Source organism: Pestalotiopsis fici (genome assembly GCF_000516985.1).
Source record: "Pestalotiopsis fici W106-1 unplaced genomic scaffold PFICI_Scf_3, whole genome shotgun sequence".
NCBI lineage: Eukaryota > Fungi > Ascomycota > Sordariomycetes > Amphisphaeriales > Sporocadaceae > Pestalotiopsis > Pestalotiopsis fici.
Genome location: NW_006917093.1, coordinates 5036609 through 5056582, shown reverse-complemented (window position 1 = coordinate 5056582; position 19974 = coordinate 5036609). Strand labels below are relative to the sequence as shown.

The 19974-nt window shown below is 49.4% G+C and overlaps 5 protein-coding genes across 5 annotated transcripts; 3 read left to right on the top strand and 2 right to left on the bottom strand.

Annotated features, from left to right (window-relative positions):
• Positions 1–1935: 1935 nt before the first annotated feature.
• Positions 1936–4543, bottom strand: PFICI_05656 (uncharacterized protein; the record flags this gene model as incomplete). Its single annotated transcript, XM_007834237.1, has 4 exons — positions 1936–3505; positions 3838–3936; positions 3997–4172; positions 4370–4543. The coding sequence occupies 4 exons, from the start codon at positions 4541–4543 to the stop codon at positions 1936–1938; spliced, it is 2019 nt and encodes a 672-aa protein (XP_007832428.1).
• Positions 4544–5679: 1136 nt separating this feature from the next.
• On the top strand, positions 5680–8080 carry PFICI_05655 (uncharacterized protein; the record flags this gene model as incomplete). Its single annotated transcript, XM_007834236.1, has 2 exons — positions 5680–7136; positions 7189–8080. The coding sequence occupies 2 exons, from the start codon at positions 5680–5682 to the stop codon at positions 8078–8080; spliced, it is 2349 nt and encodes a 782-aa protein (XP_007832427.1).
• Positions 8081–13982: 5902 nt separating this feature from the next.
• PFICI_05654 (uncharacterized protein) lies at positions 13983–14713 on the top strand (the record flags this gene model as incomplete). The annotated part of the gene is made up of 5 exons (XM_007834235.1): positions 13983–14121; positions 14179–14340; positions 14397–14496; positions 14565–14634; positions 14696–14713. The coding sequence occupies 5 exons, from the start codon at positions 13983–13985 to the stop codon at positions 14711–14713; spliced, it is 489 nt and encodes a 162-aa protein (XP_007832426.1).
• A 1623-nt stretch (positions 14714–16336) lies between these two features.
• Positions 16337–16930, top strand: PFICI_05653 (uncharacterized protein; the record flags this gene model as incomplete). Its single annotated transcript, XM_007834234.1, has 1 exon — positions 16337–16930. The coding sequence occupies one exon, from the start codon at positions 16337–16339 to the stop codon at positions 16928–16930; it is 594 nt and encodes a 197-aa protein (XP_007832425.1).
• Positions 16931–17271: 341 nt separating this feature from the next.
• On the bottom strand, positions 17272–18506 carry PFICI_05652 (uncharacterized protein; the record flags this gene model as incomplete). The annotated part of the gene is made up of 3 exons (XM_007834233.1): positions 17272–17475; positions 17544–17845; positions 17942–18506. The coding sequence occupies 3 exons, from the start codon at positions 18504–18506 to the stop codon at positions 17272–17274; spliced, it is 1071 nt and encodes a 356-aa protein (XP_007832424.1).
• Between the last annotated feature and the right edge of the window lie 1468 nt (positions 18507–19974).

Below are 19974 nucleotides of genomic sequence, written 5' to 3'. Positions count from 1 at the left end.
AGGGTACCAGGAAAGACCACTACTCAGAAGGAAGCAAGCCCAAGGGGGCGATACACAGAAGCCTCTCGGATCGAGCCGTGATGGGGAACCACACAACATGGACGGAAATCCCGGTCATCTGCCAATGCTAGCTTGGGCAGCCATGGAGAAGTAAATGCCATGCTTTGGGACATGCAATTGATTTATTGACAGCCGAGCGAGCCCTCAGCTCTTTCTCTCTATAGGCCACGAGATCTCCATGGTCTGCGTCTCTGTCGTCTAAACTTTCCTCCCCCACCACCAATTCCAGTCGACCGCATCTGTAAGTTGCAGATCGTTGCCAGATGCGAAAGAAGCCAAGTTGCGACTATTCGCTTGGTCCTGCTCGGATATGGGCGGGAGATGTGGGGTGGGAGGAAGGGGTGGTCGTGTCGTTTGGGGGGGCAGCCGAAAAAGGGACAGCCATCCGCAAGGCACAATATGGTGTTCATGGTGGGCTGCTGCTGCTGCTCACATCCCAATGCCGCGGTTGAAAATGAATAAGAAAAAGAAAAAAAAATCTCCGGGCCCCGCGGCTGTTCCTGAAGGTCTTTCCCGCTTTCAGTTAAAAGTGTCTTGGACGTTTTGTATCTTGAATAGCCATGTGGCCTTTCCCCCCATCCTACTCCTTATGTAGCTACCACGGTCTGAGAAGTTGGCCAGAAATTGCAAGATCTTAATACACATCACTTTGGATAGAATCATAGGATCACATAATAATCGTGCGGAATAGACACACGATAATCAGTTTCATGTGTCCCGCAAATGTAACCCCTAGCAAGAAGAAGGAATAATTGATCAGTATCTCATGCAGGCAATTGATTGACCACGAGGTGGCTTTGGAAAAAAAAACCCCCCCCCTTCTCGGCCAATGCGGCCGAGCTGAAGAGCCATGTCGCTGCATATGGGTGTGAGACAAGTTGCCCTCTTTGCTCCAAATTATGCACAGAGAGAGCCCATGCGATGCGACGTTTTTATTCTGGCTGGACTCGGACAAGAGAGACTGCGGAGAATCGAAGAAAGAGACAGCGATCAACTCTGTCTGGATTTTTCAGTTTGACCAATACCGTGGCCGTGAACACAGTTTTTTTTTTTCCCCCGGGAGCGTTTGGGGAATATTCGGGCCCGAGACCGAGAATTCAAAAGGCGAGTGGGTGTGCTGCCAAACGCGCCATTCAAGATCGTTTGTGCACGCTCAGGAGAGAGAGAGGAAAATATATGCGGTGCGGTGCGACTCAATAGTACCAGCTAACCTAGATATATACATGCGAGGGACTTACAGACCCCCGCTCGTTGCTTTCAGCTTGTTACTGTCAAGAAAACATATCCTGTCCCTCTATTCTCTTGTGCTGCATAAAATGCTTATTCTACGTTTCTCTGCTTCACAAGTCTGGCCGCCTCTATACTCTGCATTGATTGTCAAGAGGCAGATGAATACGAAACGCAGCATTGCCGGATTTGTCGGGAATCGCGAGCTCCCGATACGATGGTGTCGCTTGTGGTCAACCAAATACTATCAAAATAGTAACCGAAGACACTAATCCATGCTTGTTCCTCTTTCTATTCTAGCTGTCAGTCATTCGGTATTTGAGGCCAAGAGAAAGAAGAAGCAGCTCTTGGGCCGAGTTAGAACCAAGCAAATCGTTCATCTGCTTTGCCCCAGAGGACCTCATGTCTTGAATTACAGACAATGTCATTTTATGCTGATACGTACACTCTTTAGAATCACAATGACATGTGTTTCTCATTCAAAGTTTTTCTCAGTGACCCAAGACGCCGTAATGGATGATATGTCAATGCTGATTTTAATGCATGGAATGTGTGCCCTGCCAGAGATGTTACGCCTCGTCAAGAAATATATCACTCCGTCCGAACTCCTATGTCTATGTTGTTGTCTCGTCTCATCATTCCTTTGATTTACCATACCTCCTCCCAGACCATGTTGTTGCGCACAAGATAGTCCCACGCGTCAACATTTGGGTCGACGACACCACCCCGAACCATGACTTCGGCAATGGCATTCTTGACGGCCTCGGGCATCGCACCCGAACTTCCACATACTGCGATGGTAGCCTGGGCTTTGATCAAGCTGCAGACGAGTTCCCACTGGGTCCGTATGACATCTTGGACATAGATTTTTTGTTTTTGATCTCGCGAGAACGCCGTGTGGACCTCGACGTCTAGCTTTGGCCATTCATCTTTGAAAAAGAAGTCGGCCTTCTCATTGCGCGAGCCATAGAACAAGTGGTTGGGGCCATGAGAAGATTCCCGCTCCTGCTCCCGTTCCCAAAATACAGCGCGGATGGGGGCTACTCCTGTACCCGTGGCGATACAGAGAAGAGGCCTCTCGATGATTTGTTTGTTGGAGACAAAGGGTCCGCCCCGTCGGTTCAGTGTAATGTTGATACGACTTCCGGGCTGCAAGGACTCAACGTAACGTGAACACAGTCCCCTTCGTGTCTTTCGCAGAACCGTCTTGTACTTGACCAGTGCAATGAGAAGCTCGACGTGGTACTCCGGGGATGCTTCGCCACCGGGCTGGGAAAGCTTACCAGCACTCGCAATGCTATACTCGCGCCCTCGAATGAGAGGAAACATGGAAGGTATGTGCTGATATGAGATTTTGATGGACAAAAAGTCCTGCAAGATCTCCAAGATGGATCTTCGAGGGCGTGTAGTGTAATCGTAAAACTCGTCGATGTACTTGGGATCCGAAAATTCTTCAAGTCTCTCCTTCTGCATGGGGTCTGATGCAAAGAACCTTACAGAGTCGAAGAAGGATCGTTTTGGTATGGCAGTTATGTCATAATTGTTTGTCAATAGTTGACGTAACGAACTGTTCTTGGCGGAATAACAATTAGGGGGTGTATATTCCTCTGCAGTGGCGCCATCGCCTCGCAAGTAATGTCTGAACGGCTCGTCGGCCACATCGTTCCAATTCATCAGGTCTATCAAGGCCTGAACGTCCTCGGGGAAGTTCCTTGGGTAGAGAACGACACTGTCGCCAGCATTGTTCAAGAATCTGTCCTCGGTCTCTGCTCGGGGCAGTACATCCAACTTGAGTTGCCGTACATCCTGCCAATGGCCGTCTGGGGTAAGTCGATCGTTACATTCGACAGTTGCTGTCCAGGACTCGGGAATTGGAAGTAGATCATTGAGCATCGCTTTGTCACCAGTATAAGGCTCCTCTGCTTGGTCCTTCTTGGCGCCGTTTTCGACGAAAGTGTCCTTCTCTTCGGTCATTTGGCCAGCCACACTAAGCTGGCCAAAACGTAATGTCTGGCAATCAAGTCCGTTACTATCAACGTTTTCAAGGTGGTCTCTATGAAAGACTTTGTCTTTAGCAGCCACAGAATCTCGTTCGAGAATGACTTTTGGTGGCAAAGGAACATCTTGTGGGATTGGCAAAACGCCTTCGGGAAGAGGCCACTCAGATAACAGGTGGGAGCGCAGGCTGATTAACCACGGTAGAAAGGCGCCATCTATTCTAAAGTCAAGTTAGCATGGAGTGTTGGTCTGGCCATGGATTGGACGGGTCACGACGAGGAGAGTCAGCAAAGATCAATCATCACCGTCTCCCTTGGAAGGAAGCTGATTCCAGGGTATGGAAAAAAGAAAGAAAGAAAAAAGAAGAAGAAGAAGAAGCGTCGCTCGAAAACAGAAACAATAACAATACGACGGACAAAGTATGCTCCAATAGGAGGACCTGGTCTGACTCTTGCATAATCTGCCACTTGAAAACGAAGAGCACGACCATTGATCCTAAAGGGTATGTGCCAGGAAGGGACAAGGGTTGCACATATGGCACAGTTTACATACCCATCTTCATGTCGTTCATCTGCCTCACCACGAGGATAAAATTCAGAGGCTCCTAGCTGAAGCAGCCGTTTATGGAATTTTCTGGCAGCCCAATTATATCTGAGAAATGAGTGTCAACGTCTTAAATCCTTTCGGAAGCATTATTTGGGAGAGACAAACTGTCTATATGAGCTATCTCCCAGGCCAAACGTTGTGAAATTAACGTTTTTAAAGACTGTTGGCGGTAATCTTTTGGAGAGGAGTCTTTTCCATAAGAGCCGCGAGTTCTTTGGCATCTCACCTTGACCAGTCGTAGAGATGACTAAAATAACGAGCGGGTACTGAGTGAGAGTTTTCTGGAAAGTTTGTCAGTTAACTATTTTCTCTTATATAGGGTGAGTAGGGTCATCGTAATGTATATAATAGGTGGTCAGAAGACGTTATTGAAATGCTGGAAATGTCTCGCATGTTGTGCAGCTTCACACTCATTGTTGAGGCATCCCACACGTGAAGTGAGTCTGCGACACAGCAAACAGTGGAGAAGATCACCTACCAGAGTGATTGTGTCGATGGCAAACACATCTGCCCTGAAGCGCAGGCGCTCGGCCATAGTCTCCAGGTCTATAGCAAAATCGTGACTATTGCCTGTCTCGGAGCCATATAAGATGAGGATTCTCCTGCCGTCGGTCGGCAGGACCTCGCCATTGGAGGCTTGTTCATTGGCCATTGCGTTGAATGGGACGAATCGAGATTGCGACACTTCAGATGGACAATGAAGACACGAGGCTGCCCGTTCGTTCGTTCACCTTGGGGAGATGCACTCGACGATCCTAGCCCCTGTAGCATTCGAGTGTATAGAGCCCATGGAACCAATGTCAAAGGTCGAAAAGTAATAATATACCATGTGGGCATATGTGCAATGCCTGATTCATCAATGGTGCCCACATTGGAAGTGCCGCTATCGCAACAAGCATTCTCTACTTGGTTGCTTAGCTGACGTCCACCTCCGATGCCGATGTGGGGCTTTTTTTTTTTTTTTTTGTTCTTTTTTGTTCCCTAGGTAGGTAGGTACCTTCAAAACTCGCCTTCCTTGTGATTCGTCCGTATTACCTACAGATTTTCCATGAGTGCACTACAAATGCATACTGCTCGTTCACTCATTACCTACCTGCCCTACCCAGGCCACCAGGTGTCTTACCAGAGCTACCTACCTATAGGTGCTGTGAGTGGAGAATCGAGCCCCGGGGCTCAAGCTGCCTTGAGAACCGGTCCGGCAGCGTACCTAGTGTACGTACCTACTTAGTATTTCTGCCAATCAGCGGTACAGGCATATACAAAGGCGAGCTTGGTGGATCGGCAGGTACCTAGCTGTCGCTGTCGCTACCTACTGGCAAAGATCGCTCCCCGCCAATTTTACCTGCAACATGACCACTGACGTGACGTGACGTGTCGAAGGACTTCTTCGAGTTTGCCAGCAGGACCCTTCTATTGACACCTCAAACAGTAGCTTTGATCTGCTGGTTGTAGCATCATCTTTCGCTGGAGGACAGCTAGACTTTTCTGTTCTTTGGTGTAATTACCTTATATTCTTTTAACTTTTTTTTTTTCAACCCCTGGCACTTCCTGTTCCGTTCCTTGACTCGGCGCCAGCCTGGAACAAGGCCAAAGGAAGAAGAGCACTGACCCCTTTCCGAATACATTACATACAACGAACAGCGATCCCTACACGAGCAGCGACGAAGACATCGAACGGCACGATCACGCCCCCAAAGTCGAAACCAGCGCCGGAGCTAGAGCTCTTTCAACATGAGATAACTGCTCTGTCCGTCCCGAATCTAGCTTCAGCTTCCTTCTTCTTGCCAAATGCCTCGCAGTCGACCGGCCACCACCGGCTATGAGCGCCTGGCTCAGGCTGATCAGTTTAGCGATGACTCTGATGAAGAAGTCCTTGGTCAGAGCTTTGCCTCTCTACAACCCCAGACCGCTCCAAGATATGCCGCAGCTACGCAGCCTCGCCCGCACTCGGGCATGGCCTCTCCCGATGCCGCCAAGAATAGACACCGTCCTAGGAGGGCGAGAACCAACTCTGGCGTTGACCTGAAAGCTATCAACGCACGGCTAGAGAGATGGGCGGATGAGATCGCGTCCAAGTTCAAAAGGGGGAAGGGCAAAGGGAACCACGGTGATGAGGAGCAGCTCGAAATTCATTACAGCGTCTTCCATGCTCCCGACGGCGTGCGTCCCGCCACCGCCGAAACCCTGGCCGCCTCGTCTCACGAAACGGCCATGTCAAGAGAGCAGTTTGAGGAGATTGTCGAAAGCGTACGGACGGCCATAGACCAGGGAATGCACCCGAGCATGATTACTCAAGGCAGTTCAGGAAGCTACTTTGCCCGCAACACCGACGGCAAGATTGTGGGAGTTTTCAAGCCGAAGGATGAAGAGCCATATGCCGCCGGCAACCCCAAATGGAACAAATGGATTCACCGAAACCTATTTCCATGTTGTTTTGGTCGGGCTTGTCTTATTCCCAATCTGTCGTATGTGAGTGAAGCTGCAGCTTACACCCTTGACTGCCAGTTGCGCACGAACATGGTCCCATACACGGATGTCGTCTGGTTATCGTCCAAATCTTTCCACTATCCCTACTGGGATCGCAGAAACTTCTATAGGAAGAAGAAGCCACTCCCTGCCAAAGCTGGCAGCTTCCAAGTCTTTTTGAAGGGCTTTAAAGATGCCAACGTCTTTCTCAAGCAACATCCGTGGCCCGATCAGTACTGGTCTGGATTCCGCTCAAATGATACACATCGCCACAAACAAAAGCGGTGGGCCGACAACTGCCGTCCGACGAGCAGGAGGGTCAATGGCAACGAAAGTGACGACGACTATGATGCGCCAACGCCGCCTCCGCTTGGCCCGGATAACTTCGTCTGGACCGAGGGGCTCAAGCAAGCTTTCCGCGAGGAACTAGAGAAATTGGTGATTCTGGATTACATCATGCGTAACACGGATAGAGGACTTGATAATTGGATGGTCAAGGTAGATTGGGAAACTCAAGAAGTGTCAATCGCCTCAGAGCCACCTCAATTCAACATGGACACAGCGGATGATGATGATGATGATGATGAGGAACAGCAACCAGCACGCCCGGTGGATCTCACCGAAGGAAGCAAATCCAGGAGCTCCAGCCGGAACCCTTACAAGGCCCAAAAGCCGATGAACGCTCAGGGGTCTACCAATATGCGTGAGCCCAAGATGTCTATCGGGGCAATTGACAATTCATTGTCGTGGCCTTGGAAGCACCCGGACGCTTGGCGAAGGTGAGTGCAATGACAACGCGGCCGTGATGAATGCTCACTAACTGTCTTCTAGCTTTCCATTTGGCTGGCTCTTCTTGCCAGTCGACTTGATTGGCCGACCATTCTCACAAAAGACACGTGACCATTTCCTGCCGCTCCTGACTTCAACTGAGTGGTGGAGTCAAACTCAGTTGGCCCTTCGAAAAGTCTTTAGGCTCGATCCAGACTTTCAAGAGAAGATGTTTTCTCGGCAAATGGCCGTCATGAAAGGTCAAGCCTGGAACGTGGTTGAGACTCTCAAGACTCCAGACCACGGTCCGTTGGAGCTCACGCGGCGCGCCAGAGTCTGCGTTTGGGACGATCTTGTAGACGTCCCTGTAGCCGTGCCCATGCGTGCTGCTAGTGCCGAGATGCGTCGCAAGGCGGAACCTGAATTACACGATGCAATTGAAGAGGAGATGGATATCGGAGCTGCCAACTCTTCCAGCGCCCCGAACGTCCAAACAGACGACCTCCTGGGCTTTGCTAGCCCCCTGCCCAACCCGGGACGTTTTGAACTCAGCACTCCAAGGGCACAGTCTCCTGACGAAGCCACGACTTCGCCCAATGGAAGATCTTCGGCTCATTTCGACGAGGTAAACGCATTGGGATCGCAGAACTCAACACCAAGGCCAAAGATATCGCGCGCTGCACCACGAGCCAGCTACCAGGGTCCTTCGCGGCCAAATGCCAACATGTACACCCCACGCCGCGAGAGACGATTCAGTTTTGCGACTGCCGCGGGACGACGCAACAGCAACTCCATTGCTCAGCAAATGTATGGCGACTTTGCCGCCGATGACGACGACATGGAGGGTGATCTCGGCTATGCTGCCGCAGAAGGCATGGAGGGCAATAGGCGAAAAGTTATCGTGGAGCGTTTGGAGACGGTCAAGGCAAGGAATCCGGTGTTTACTTGTTGGTAGAAGGTCCACTGGCGTTGAGATCCCCATGGGAAGCATGACTTATGGCACAATTTATCGCGTTCTGGAGTATAAATTGGTTCGGTCTAAACCACAAAAAAGACATGGTGCATCAGACTAGACAAGGACGAGCGACTCCATTGCTGGCTTTGGCTTATTTTTCTCTCTTGCGGATCTCCAGTATTGGCTTGTGGAGTTCCTTTGGTCTTTATCCTTCTCTCTCCTCCTTGGTTCACCTCTCAATCATATGACATGTACTACATGCTTAACTTGTGACGAGGCACCGCCTAAGCGCGCTTGTATTCGACTTGGAGACAAGGGAGGTTAATGGCATATAATCATCATCCATGACTATGGGCAATGATTGTTGTTTCTGCAATGAAAGGTGATTATACTTGTACTGGAAAGTATGAATGGATTTGTTCTAACTAACACCAAGCCCTCTTAGCCAACTTTTCTTGTTCCAATATTTACCGAGCGGTGATGTGCGTTTTTTTTTTTTTTTTTNTTTTTTTCGAGTCAAAAGCCAATGTACGGGTTGTGGTAAACGTTGCCCTCTAATGTAGGGAGCCCGGTGATTTGCCATTTCTAGGCAGTAGTCTCTGGGCAGCGCCGCACAGTTGCTGATTACTGATCCAAGTAGGGTAGATTACAACATTTCTCTTCCTTGGCGGGCACTAGGCATCAGTACGTAGATGCCCTGAACGATGCCAGCAACCTCTGTGGACATGAGATGCCTATTTCATGGCCATGATATTTGCAGCTTTTCAGGGATATAGATGCTATTGGGAGTTTTCTGTAATTGCTTCCTTTAATTTATCTGGATCTTGACACAAAAACACAAGATAGTGAGTGCAAAGTGACAGGTAAAAAAGCAGCCTCTTGCTGTCCCCTCGGCAGCAACATCAGCAGAACATTTCGCTCTACGGCACGGCTCCGAAGGATGCCGACCAGCTTCAGTGCATGAGCTAGTGTGCGTTCACCAGATCTCACCTCTGTATGGAAAATAAGTGCCTAAATTTCGGAGAGGGATCCGAAGCTGAGAGCAATTGTTCAGTGGGGAAAACATGTTCTGTGCTGATGGCGGGAATCTAGTTTGATGAATCCTAATCGGCCGCTCAACGTGTTGTAGGATGATGAGTCGATTCTCATAGCAGCGCGGGGAGCTGCTGACATGGCTTTGCTTGGACAATCATGTCATGAATTATGAGCCGGAGAGCTGAGCCGGACACGCGTGTCCCGTCGGTCGGATAGTAAGCCCGTCAGCCAAGGCAATGTTAATGAGTTTCTATGGCATATGGAGGCGTTTGTTGTTATGCTGAGCGGATATGATGATCCCCACCAGGGACTTTTTGGGGATATTGCTACACACTCTGTACGTATGAAGCAATATACAATATACACAAGCTAAAGCGCAGTCAAGAAAGCGAGGGGAAGCAGAGGGGAGTGCCGTTAGAGTGCACTTTTGGCAGAGAATGGGTCATAGCACCTATCATAGTTTGCAATATGGTTGAGCAACCGAGAGTGGGTTTGCATGTGTCCGAGTAAAATATCCACCTGGCTTGGGAAGCAGGGGAGGGGAGGGGAGGGGGGGGAAATGTACACGTAGACTTTGTACCCAACTGTCTAGAGTGAGTGAGTCGGATAGAGGGAGGTAGTGTACACTCACTCACTCACTCACATACTCACATGTCGATGAGTTGAATGGAAATGGCTAATATACATAATGCTGCGTGTACATTAGTAGTAGTGCTGCTCCACGCAGAACTACATGATCCTTGCTGGCTGATTAGCGTGGCCCGACAAACTGGAACCTGGATTTTGCTGCCGTCATCGCATGCAGGGAACGGTCAGCAACATACTACATAGGGAGCCAACCCACAATACATGGAAGCGATCTGCCCAAAAAGAACTCCAATTGACAGAGAGTTCAACTCGGGTAGTTGCCAGGGTCCTTCTCCATCTGGGTTCGAGGCTCGGGGGTATCCAATCACAAACAGCACCACAACGCCGCCCCTGTCCTTGCCGTGGTGTGGGTATCACAGCCGTAAAATCCAATCAGTGTCCTTTTTGGCTGGTACTTTTTTTTTCTCTCTTCAAATTCTTTCTTTCCCCCTTCTCCTTGCGAGCGGCTCTTTTGTGGGCGCAGGGAGCAGTGGGAGGTAGTGAGAGGGTCTTGCTTCACCTACCGGCGATTGGTTTGCCTCATGCTTGGGTCTGTAATGTACTGTGTAGAGTGTTGGGGAAAAGCGAGGTCCTTCTAGAAGCTCTCTGTCAAACAGGGGTATCATCCATCAGGGGGATTTGATGGAAATCCCACGTCCTGCGGGTGATTGAGCCTCATTAACCTGACAGCGAGCACCCCGCCGAAAATAGCCCATGCTCCGAAGGAGTTGCGATGTATTTTCTTGTGAAACGTTTGACGCTAGCGTATCGTACTTTGTGCACCTACAAGGTCGGTCAAGGTTGGGGGAATGGATGGATAGATACCTACTACCATGCCAGATACTGTATGTAGGTAGGTAGGTAGGTAGGGATTGTATAGATGGTAGTTTGACATAACTAACCATGGGCATCCCGATCAGTCAACAGGAGCCATGCATTAGTCAATTGACATTCGCTGGCTGATAGCCTAACTTCATACAGCCATAAGTCTACCATAAAAAATGTGAAAAATAATTTGGAAGTTATACAATAGATTGGATTTTCTTAGAGTTATTTCTTTTATTTTTGTTCTTTCGAGATTAAGTGTTTTGACTGGTGATATGTGGAGTTGAAAACACAGTGTCTTGGTGACGAATGTCAATTGACTAATGCATGGGTCCTGTCAAATGTCTCCTCCTACTGCTCTCTCGTCAGCCGACGTTTTGGGCAAACCATTCCCAAACAGTCTACTGAACCGAGAATCCGGAAACAATTGCACTGATGGCTGGGTGGACAGGCGGATACAGACGGGCGTGCTTGCATCTTTCGGCCTCGCCGGAGTTGCCACAAATTGATGTATCCTTCTTGAGTTCAGTGGCATCGTATGTAGGCATCGTTGATGCTCGGACTCCTGCCATGGTGCCCACTGTCACGTAGTATGTAGTAAGAGCATTGAAACCGGCAACTCCGTCTTCTTGTCTCTGGCGTTTTCCAAACTAGGTAGTACACCGCCTCTGATATGATATTAAGCCCACAATGCTCCAGAATGCCATAACGGTAGCGCCTCAAGCATTGAAACCTCCTGTTATGCAAAGGCCGAGCACTCCACCAGCAGTCATTATCGACCAGTTTATGGATGGAGTACTGAACAGCGGGGGGTCTTCGTGCCGATCCTTGGAGGGTTGACTGTCTTCAACGCAGTCCACGATACTCTCTCTCTCTCTCTCTCTCTTTTTCTTTTAGGGCTTCCCCGCGCCCACCAGGAACGACAAGCCGATATGGCTTCAGCATTCAGACCGTCTGCTGGCTTGCAGTTAGATGTCGAGTCATCATGCTATAAATTGCACCTTTGCCTCTTTCTCATCATGTCCATGTTCCATATGAGCGCATAGTCTCGATGAGCACTTTTGTTCTACCGGTTTTAACAGAATGTTCTTGGTAATGCGGACAGACGTTGGGCGTATTCGCGTATAGGTTCTGCATCATTTAGCGACAGCCACTTCTCCAGAGTAAAGACGTTGAACCAGGACCCGACTTTCTGGAACTTCGAAGCTGGATAAACATCCCGAGCAACGTGCCCAACCCTTGCCTACCATGACTATATGTGCAGCGCAAGGATCGGAATCCTAACCCATAGAATACCCTTGTTCTGACGGATACTCCACGCTTTATCCACTGATGTATTGATGGCTTAAAAGTCCCTCTGCTGATCTTCAGAGCTTGCCGATCTAGGTAGTCTCTGAAACATTTGATAAATTCCGGCCACCCGTCTTTTGAATCATCGATTCGAAAGCGGCGGTTCGGTCGAAGAAGACTTGGTTTGCAGAGTCATTTCATCGAGGCCAGTAATTGTGAAGATCGAGTTACCTGGTTTGATATAGAATCCGTCGGTGGTTTTGTTAGATTGGTGATCAGGCAAGATGTATTATGCTTCGCTCATTGCTGCGTGGGATCGACAGCTTCGCTTACTGCACACGATTCCTCCATCACCCGCGTTCTAATGGACCATCCGCAGAGCCGCCCAATCGAACAGCCGCGAAACAAGGTTTTCCCTTCGCATAATGCATAATTGCCATGTGTCGCCCACAACTAGGATTGGGCATACGTGCATTCCTGTCTGAACTTTGGAGTCTCTTGCGGTTCTTGGCCCAGCAGGGGCTTTTCGACTTTGGCGATGCCGAGAAAGGAGGTAATCATGTAGGATTTCGTGTACACTATCTCCAACTGACTTCGACGAGACAGCACCCGCAAAGCGCAATTATTGCAACCCGCTGGTATTTGGTTCGGAATTCCCTTGTGAATCTCCAGGATATCTGCCCAGGAAATTATTTCAAAATAGAAAAGACCCTGGGACTTTGAGACGATCAACTCCATATACCTTTGTACCTTGTTCAATTCTACTTCGGTATTGCCTTTGACGGGGTTGTCGTGACCGTGCCGAGCCAATAAAGGGGACTGTACCAAAAATAAATTGCCCGAGTAATTGCAGGATCTGACATGATATCGTGATACGTTCTCGTGACAGCGCATACGCTCTTCTGGAAGGGTTCGATGCGAGCACCCAGCCGACAGTGGCTCCATTCTTATAGACACCCCCCAAGATGGCAATGGGGGCGTCTCGAGTTTGTACTACCAGAGATCGGCAGCAAGCCATGGGTAGAAGCAATTGCTTAGCGCTGGTAACGTGTTCGTCAGGGGCGCTCTATGCAGCCACTCCTCTATCGGTAAATTTCTGTACATAGCTTCTGAGAAGCGGACCAAGTCGCAATGGCCTGCTATTGGCTGTGGCCGACCATACTGAAATGTTTTGATAAAGGAAAAATAATCATGGTTTCTTATTCGAGGGTTCTGCTGGCAAGTTGATCTTTCGGTGTTGGGATTCTTTTCGAGCAAGACAAAACTTTAACGTTGTTTTCACAGTACCAGTCCAAGAACACACGTTCCGCTGTCTCTTTGTTGAGAAATGGAAGAGTAAGATTCTGATGCAGTTGCAATGCTGGGTTTTTGATCCGCTAATCGCCTAGTAGCGACGAACTCGACGAACTCCCCGAGGAACATGACGAAACATTCGAATATCATGGCCGGTACTACCATCGCCTATCCCGTGATAATAGAGCATATTTCGTTCCTGTTGATGAGGTACGAAGTCTCCATGGGCTGAAGGGCCATACTGACATTTGACAGCAAGAAAATCAGCGACTGATGTGGATGCATCAGATAATCATGATGAAAACGAATCGTCTTGTATTGCCGAATCCCCAAGCTTTGCGCCGAACACTCGACTGCGGAACAGGGAATGGAAGTTGGGCAATTGACGTTGCCCATAATTATCCAAATTGTGAGGTGGGATATCCTTCTTCTTCAACCATATTTGACGAGCGATCATAAACCACTCATTCGAGCCCCTTCGATACACAATCAGGACCCAAGTGACCGTAAAAACATATATGCACCCATTGGCGTAAAACTCACTTCCAAGGAGCACCAGAAGAAAAACAACAACTTTTTTCTCCTCTCTGGTGCCCAAGCTTCGGTACCACGACATCAGAGTTGCTAATACGTGCACGTCAGGTTCACGCTGTCGATGTGTCGACCTTGATGATGCCTTTTGGGACACCAAACAATTTGTACCAGTATCAGTGCGATCTGAATGAATCGTGGGTAGTCCCTCATGCGCAGCGACACGATGCCCACCAAGTGCTGATGGATTGCATACAGTATTCCCTACGAGAATGGTTATTTTGATCTAGTGCAAAGCAGAATGGTCAACGACGGTATCAATGCTGATCGATGGAGCCAATACATCCGAGAGATACGGCGTGTGCTGGTTCGGAACGGCTGGGTGCAATGCCTTGAGATCTACCTCAATGTACAATGTCCGAGCGGCAACTATCCAGATGGTGAGTTTTGTGTGTCTGCTCGAGCCTAGGTACGACGAAAGCTGAAATATGACCAAGATGGTGCTCTGCGGCAATGGAGCAGTAGATATATGGAAGCAATGTCTCGACTGGGAAAGGACCCACGAGTAGGAATGCGCCTCGGGGCACTGCTCCGAGCTGGTGGCTTTGTCGATGTAGAAGAGACATCATTTGAGTTGCCGCTGTGCGAATGGCCTACGGGTATGCCTCAAAACACCCGACAGCACCTGACACAGCTAATGCGTGATGGCACACAGATGCTCAAGAACGTCAACTGGGCGCCTGGAACAAGGCGAACGTGGACGAGCTGTTGTATTCGCTCGCTCTATGGCCAATGACATCTCGCCGGGGACTCAGGTATGTATTCATGTCCTTCCACCATGGCCATCTCATACGTGATCTGGTGAATGCTGATGACGTTGCAGGATGCCTATTGAGAATTTCATTGAATTGGTAGAGAAGGCCAGGGTCGAAGCTGGCAATCCGGCATTCAAAGTAAGCATGGCGCGCGGCTTTTGCAAACCAATTGGAGCTGACACTTCTTTCAACTCAACAGCCGTACTTCACCGTGTAAGCGTCTCGCCCAGAGCTAGAAAGATTGGAACTTTGCTAACTTTTAATAGCTATGTAGCAATAGGTCGCAAACGATAAGGCCATGGTACGAGATCTGGCGTATTGACATCTTGATGTCTCAAGTTTGGGCGCTCGGGAAGGGATAATTTGTCGATGACAAGCATTTAACACGGTATCATGGAGTTGAATCTGGATGGTGAAAGAAGATGAAGGATATGTAATCGACGTTGCGAATGTAAGAAAGTCCGAGTGAGCATGGTGATGGGCAAAGAGGCAGCAATGAAGGTAATAAGTCAGATATGTACGTGGAATGTGCCTTGGCGATGATACATGGGAAGTGGTTGATTTAAAGTTTACACAATGTTCAAGCTTAGAGCTCCGGGCCTGTTTCCCCCGTGGCTTCCAACATTGCACACGACCGTTTCCAAAGTCTATCTCCCCCTCCCTCTCAAGATTACTGCCGGCATTTTAGGGGAATATGAGCCAGGTACGTGGGATGAGCAACATCCAATGAAGAAAAGCTTCGGAGGAGATGATTGGGGGCCGAGGATCGAGACTATTGCGATAATCAGCGGTGGCGGTGGGTGGTGGGTAATGTAATGTTCCTACCACAAACGTAGTAAACTTGGATACGTGGTCATAGTATGGCCAACCCCTTGCGAATTCTATCTTTAATGAAACTTACCTGGCCATGGACTTTTGATTACAGTTATACGCATTGTAAAATTCAGCCATGAAAGTCTTTGGCCTGCTTCTAATATTATAGTGAACTCTCTGTGTATCTAGAAATGCCCATGACACAATTACTGGAGACGCCATGTGACGGACGGGCTTCGCTGACAACAGCACCTACTGCAACGATGACAGCCAGGAACAGGATCAAACCAATTTGCTTCGACCCGAGCAGATACGAGATTGCGCACATATCACCATAGATGATATGCACCGTGGCACTCCAGGCTAGTCGTTGGTCCTTCAACCTCATTTAACAAGTTGTTCCCGTAGACATGCTTCAAACAATAAAAACAGTGACACGAGAACGTCTCCAAGTCTCAGAGTCTGCTTTCCAAGTCTATCAGACAATGGATAAGTGAAATATTGGAGCCGTGAGCTTTCTATAAATTTAGATATTCCACGAAATATGTACAAGTCATCCAGAGCTCGCCAGGTGAGAAAATAGTTGTTTACCTACCGGGTAGTTGGTTGCTAAGCTAGCGTCTGTTTCCGGCACCTATCCCGCAATCCGGGGCCTGCTGCAAGGGCCCTGGACCCGTCTTGAGCTCCCCATGCATCCCCGGAGACGTGATTTGACCAATCAACAGCTGGCTGTAAATTTTCCTCGTCCTTGAGCTTTCATCGTCAGTGCGACTGATAGGTCGAGTTTCGAATCATCTTTACCTTGACGGACCAGCTGTGTACAATCCAATTCGCTTTTCACATTGAACCATTTTCTCCCCAGGTTTAGATTGGGCTGTAGTGATCAAGCCTGTCACTTGTCAGCGGATTTATTGTATTAGTCGAAGCTCTGCGGATAGCTTTGGAGCTATTACCCCGTCATACGTCTCGTTCTCGGCTTGCTGTTCCTGGCTCCCTCTCAATCACATCCGACCAAAGTCGCATCACCATGGCCGCCTTCATGTCGAGACGGCTCGCCTCGAGCTTCATGCGCGCCCGCCCGGCACCCTCATACCCTACCGCCTCCCGCCGTCTGGTGCGTTTCTACTCGTCCGACCCGCCGCCGCCGCCGCTGCTGCAAAAGCTCAAGGGCGACCTCAAGACGGCCATGCGGGCCAAGGACGCCGCGCGGCTGACCGTGTTGCGCTCGATCCTGGCCGCGACCCTCAACGCCTCCAAGACGGCGAACCCAATCCAGACCGACGCCCAGCTCGTCGCTCTGCTGCGCAAGACGGCCAAGGCCTCCGAGGACGCCGCCGCCGAGTTCTCGGGCGCCGGCCGCGCCGACCTCGCCGACAAGGAGCAGGAGCAGATTGTCATTCTCAACGAGTACGTCTCGGGCAGCGGCATCCAGGTGCTCGGCGAGGACGAGCTGCGGACTGTGGTGGCTGGCGTCGTGACGGCGCTCACCAGCGAGGGCGCCCAGAGCAAGGCCAAGTTGGGAGACGTCATGAAGCAGCTGCTCGCTCCCAATGGACCCCTCGAGGGCAAGAGTGTCGAGAAGGCCGAGCTAGCCAAGATTGTCAAGGAAGTCATTGGATAAAAAGGACCTTTCATAGGGAGGGTGTCTCATGCAATAAAGCTAGAAAATTTGTACACAACATGTAACATATAATCAGAGCCCAAGAGCTCATGAGATGACATAAAAGGAAAGCGCATCCAGTCACTTATAAAGAGAAGGGGGGCCCAAATGGCAGCTCAATAGATGTAAAAATGCACCACTCAATTCTTGCGGTCTTGTCTAGGTTCGTAACAGTTTCTATCAGTCGCTGCATAAATAATTCACCCTTCATCAGACCGACCCGTTCAAGATGCTGATTTTGACGTCTAGCGACGAACATCTACTAGAATCTAGAACGGGATAGTCTGACGTTCAAGGAGCAATTATCGGGAAGGAGCCTGGAGCTGAGACTCCGAATCAGCAGACAGGTCTGTCTCTTTTCCATCTTTCTTTGGCTTCCAGGTCTCGGCATCGCCCAATCGATCGGCGGTGAGACCAGCTCGGCCTGGATACCTCATCCCAGCCTCGACCTGGCGTTGGTAAGATACGTTCCTGAGGCGCTCGGCTTCTGCCGGTGTAAGGTGTAGCTAATTTGCATGTTAGTTTCGCCATACTGAAAAGGACGTTTTCGGGCTATGTCCGCATCAAAACTCACATAAATCTCTATTCCCACGGCGTGTAGGGCAAACGCCAACCAGAAAGCTGGCCCAAAGGTTGCGTTAAAACTGGATCCAATCTCTGCAACGTTGCCATTGAAATTGGCGGCCACGACTGCTTGTTGAGCTGGGTTTGCGCCAGAGAAATAGCTGGCGCACTCTGGATACAGGCTCCTCGTGGCATTGGCACTCCCAAGCATATACTCAAGCTTATCGCAGGGCTGAGTGTGATAATAGCCGCCTATGCTGGAAATTATCATGGCAGAGAGGATGAGGATGATGCGCATGGTGATAATGGTTCCTACATCACCAGAGGTATACGTTAATTTTCTGCTCGGACTGTTTCCTTGTAGTATGAAACGAAGAAACGTGCTTGTGTGATAGGTCCCATACTTACCAGCGTAAAACCAAGCCCTCAGCATCCAAGCACGGTGTTGTTCAATCTGAAGACGCTTCACATTGACAACGGCCAAAATCAAAGATGCCACAAACATGATACCAATCACGCCAATACCCATCTGGACATCAATGCCACCTCCGACGCTGTTACGGGCCATCAAGAAGGCGCCAACAGTGGCGATCACGCTCAGTAGGAGGACAAGCCAGCCGTTGATCCGGTGTACAATGATGGCCTTGTGCCTTATTACGGGGATGAACTGTACGCACGCCAGCAACGAGGCTGGCAGAATACAGCCCAGGTGGAGGATGATGCCAATCTGATCGGGTCCGGGCCGGGTGTAGTAGAAACACTCGCCCGGAAGGGCACCGGAGGAGCCCTGGTCGCCACAAAAGACGCCCCAGATGTCGAGGTACTGGAGGCGGGCGAGGGTGAAGCCCAAGAGGGCTCCGAGAAAGATGAACCACAGGACAAAGTTGTAGCCCTTGGAAAAGCCAATGGGGTTATAGACCTTGCGGGCTCGTGCCACAAAGCCGTTGGCTGGCGGTCGGTCGGATTGAACCATGGTGTAGGAATTCTGCACTCGGTCTGCTTATAAGTCGGGATTGAGAGATGGAGAAAAGTTTCGAGTCCCGGAAGTGATGGATGCTGTTGTGGTGTACGTATGTAATTCTGTATGTGCTTCTGTCTGATAACAACTTTCTTCATCACGGGGCACAAGATCTATAGTTATAGACGACATTTTGACCTCCCAACGTAGCACTCGATACATAGTAGACATGAGCAATCCAAGATCCATGGTAAAATGCGAATGCGATTCGGCATAACTCAGCCCTTGTGTTTGTACAGAGCCAAGACCATTAGCCACAGTTTGTAGGCTCTTCCTAGAGAGAATGAATCGTGCTTTCATTAGTCCTTTTGATGCATACGCAGATTGTAGAGAAACGGTAATAGAGGCCTGTAACAGACGCTTTTTTGGATTTCAAAGCCACTGAGAAGCTGAGCTACGGCTGTCTAGTTGCGTAGGTCAGTTCCTTACTTGGGACAGCCAAGTGCATACCTACTCTGTGCACCGGCATCTGTGCACCGGCACTGGCCAACGGGCTGTGTTCGCACTCGCATGCTAGCGATCCACACAACTCCTTTAAACCCGTATGTGGACGGCATGTTTTTCGCCCGTCCCCAGTGGGCTATTCTTGTTAATCTGTCATGGATCGGCCATCAACCTCGCATCGGGACCTTGAAAATTACACTAATCTTGGACATTTGGCCTGCTGTGTTTGCTTATTATTCCTTTGCCCTTCCCTATTTTTCCATTCAAGTACCCGCATTGAGCTCGGGCAGTCTTCGATCCGCCGTTGCGATCCAAGTATTATCGAGCGATGCTGATTATATTTCTAGTTTCGCTGCAGATCATGGTTCGTTTTCAGGATGATGGGAGTGAAATCTAGTATGCGATGAGCCTCAGCTGAGTGCAAAATGGCGCTGGGCTGTCCAAGTCGTAATTCCCATGGTTCGATGTAATGACATCACCATACTTGGCCAATGGTTTGATAACGCTTATAATGCTAGTGATGAAGGGCTTACAAGGAGGGGCACTTGGTGCCACAACACCAGTCCAGTCCAAGTATAATAACAGGGCTAGTTTGACTACTATGTATACTACACCCCATAGGGCTGTTAGCTTGATCCTTCTGCCTGGGTCGACTTGACTCGCACTGGATCTTCTTTTGTACCCACCACGTTGATTTCCATTGATTGTGTGTGCATTTGGAAAAGTAGTCAGCTAAATTTTGTCCCTTTTCTGTGTAAACGTTCAGAATGTGAAATTCCGGCAAAGGCGGGAGCAGACGAGGTCTATTGTTGTACTCCTGCTATTACGTTATTGTCTATGGAGATGCAACAAAATGAAATACAAAGAAACACTGAAAATGCAATAATAATATATAGTCATTACCCAGTCGTAACGCCCAAAGTAAAAGTTTTAGTTTTTCACGCTTGAAATTGCTACTGCCGAGGATCAGTCCTCGAAT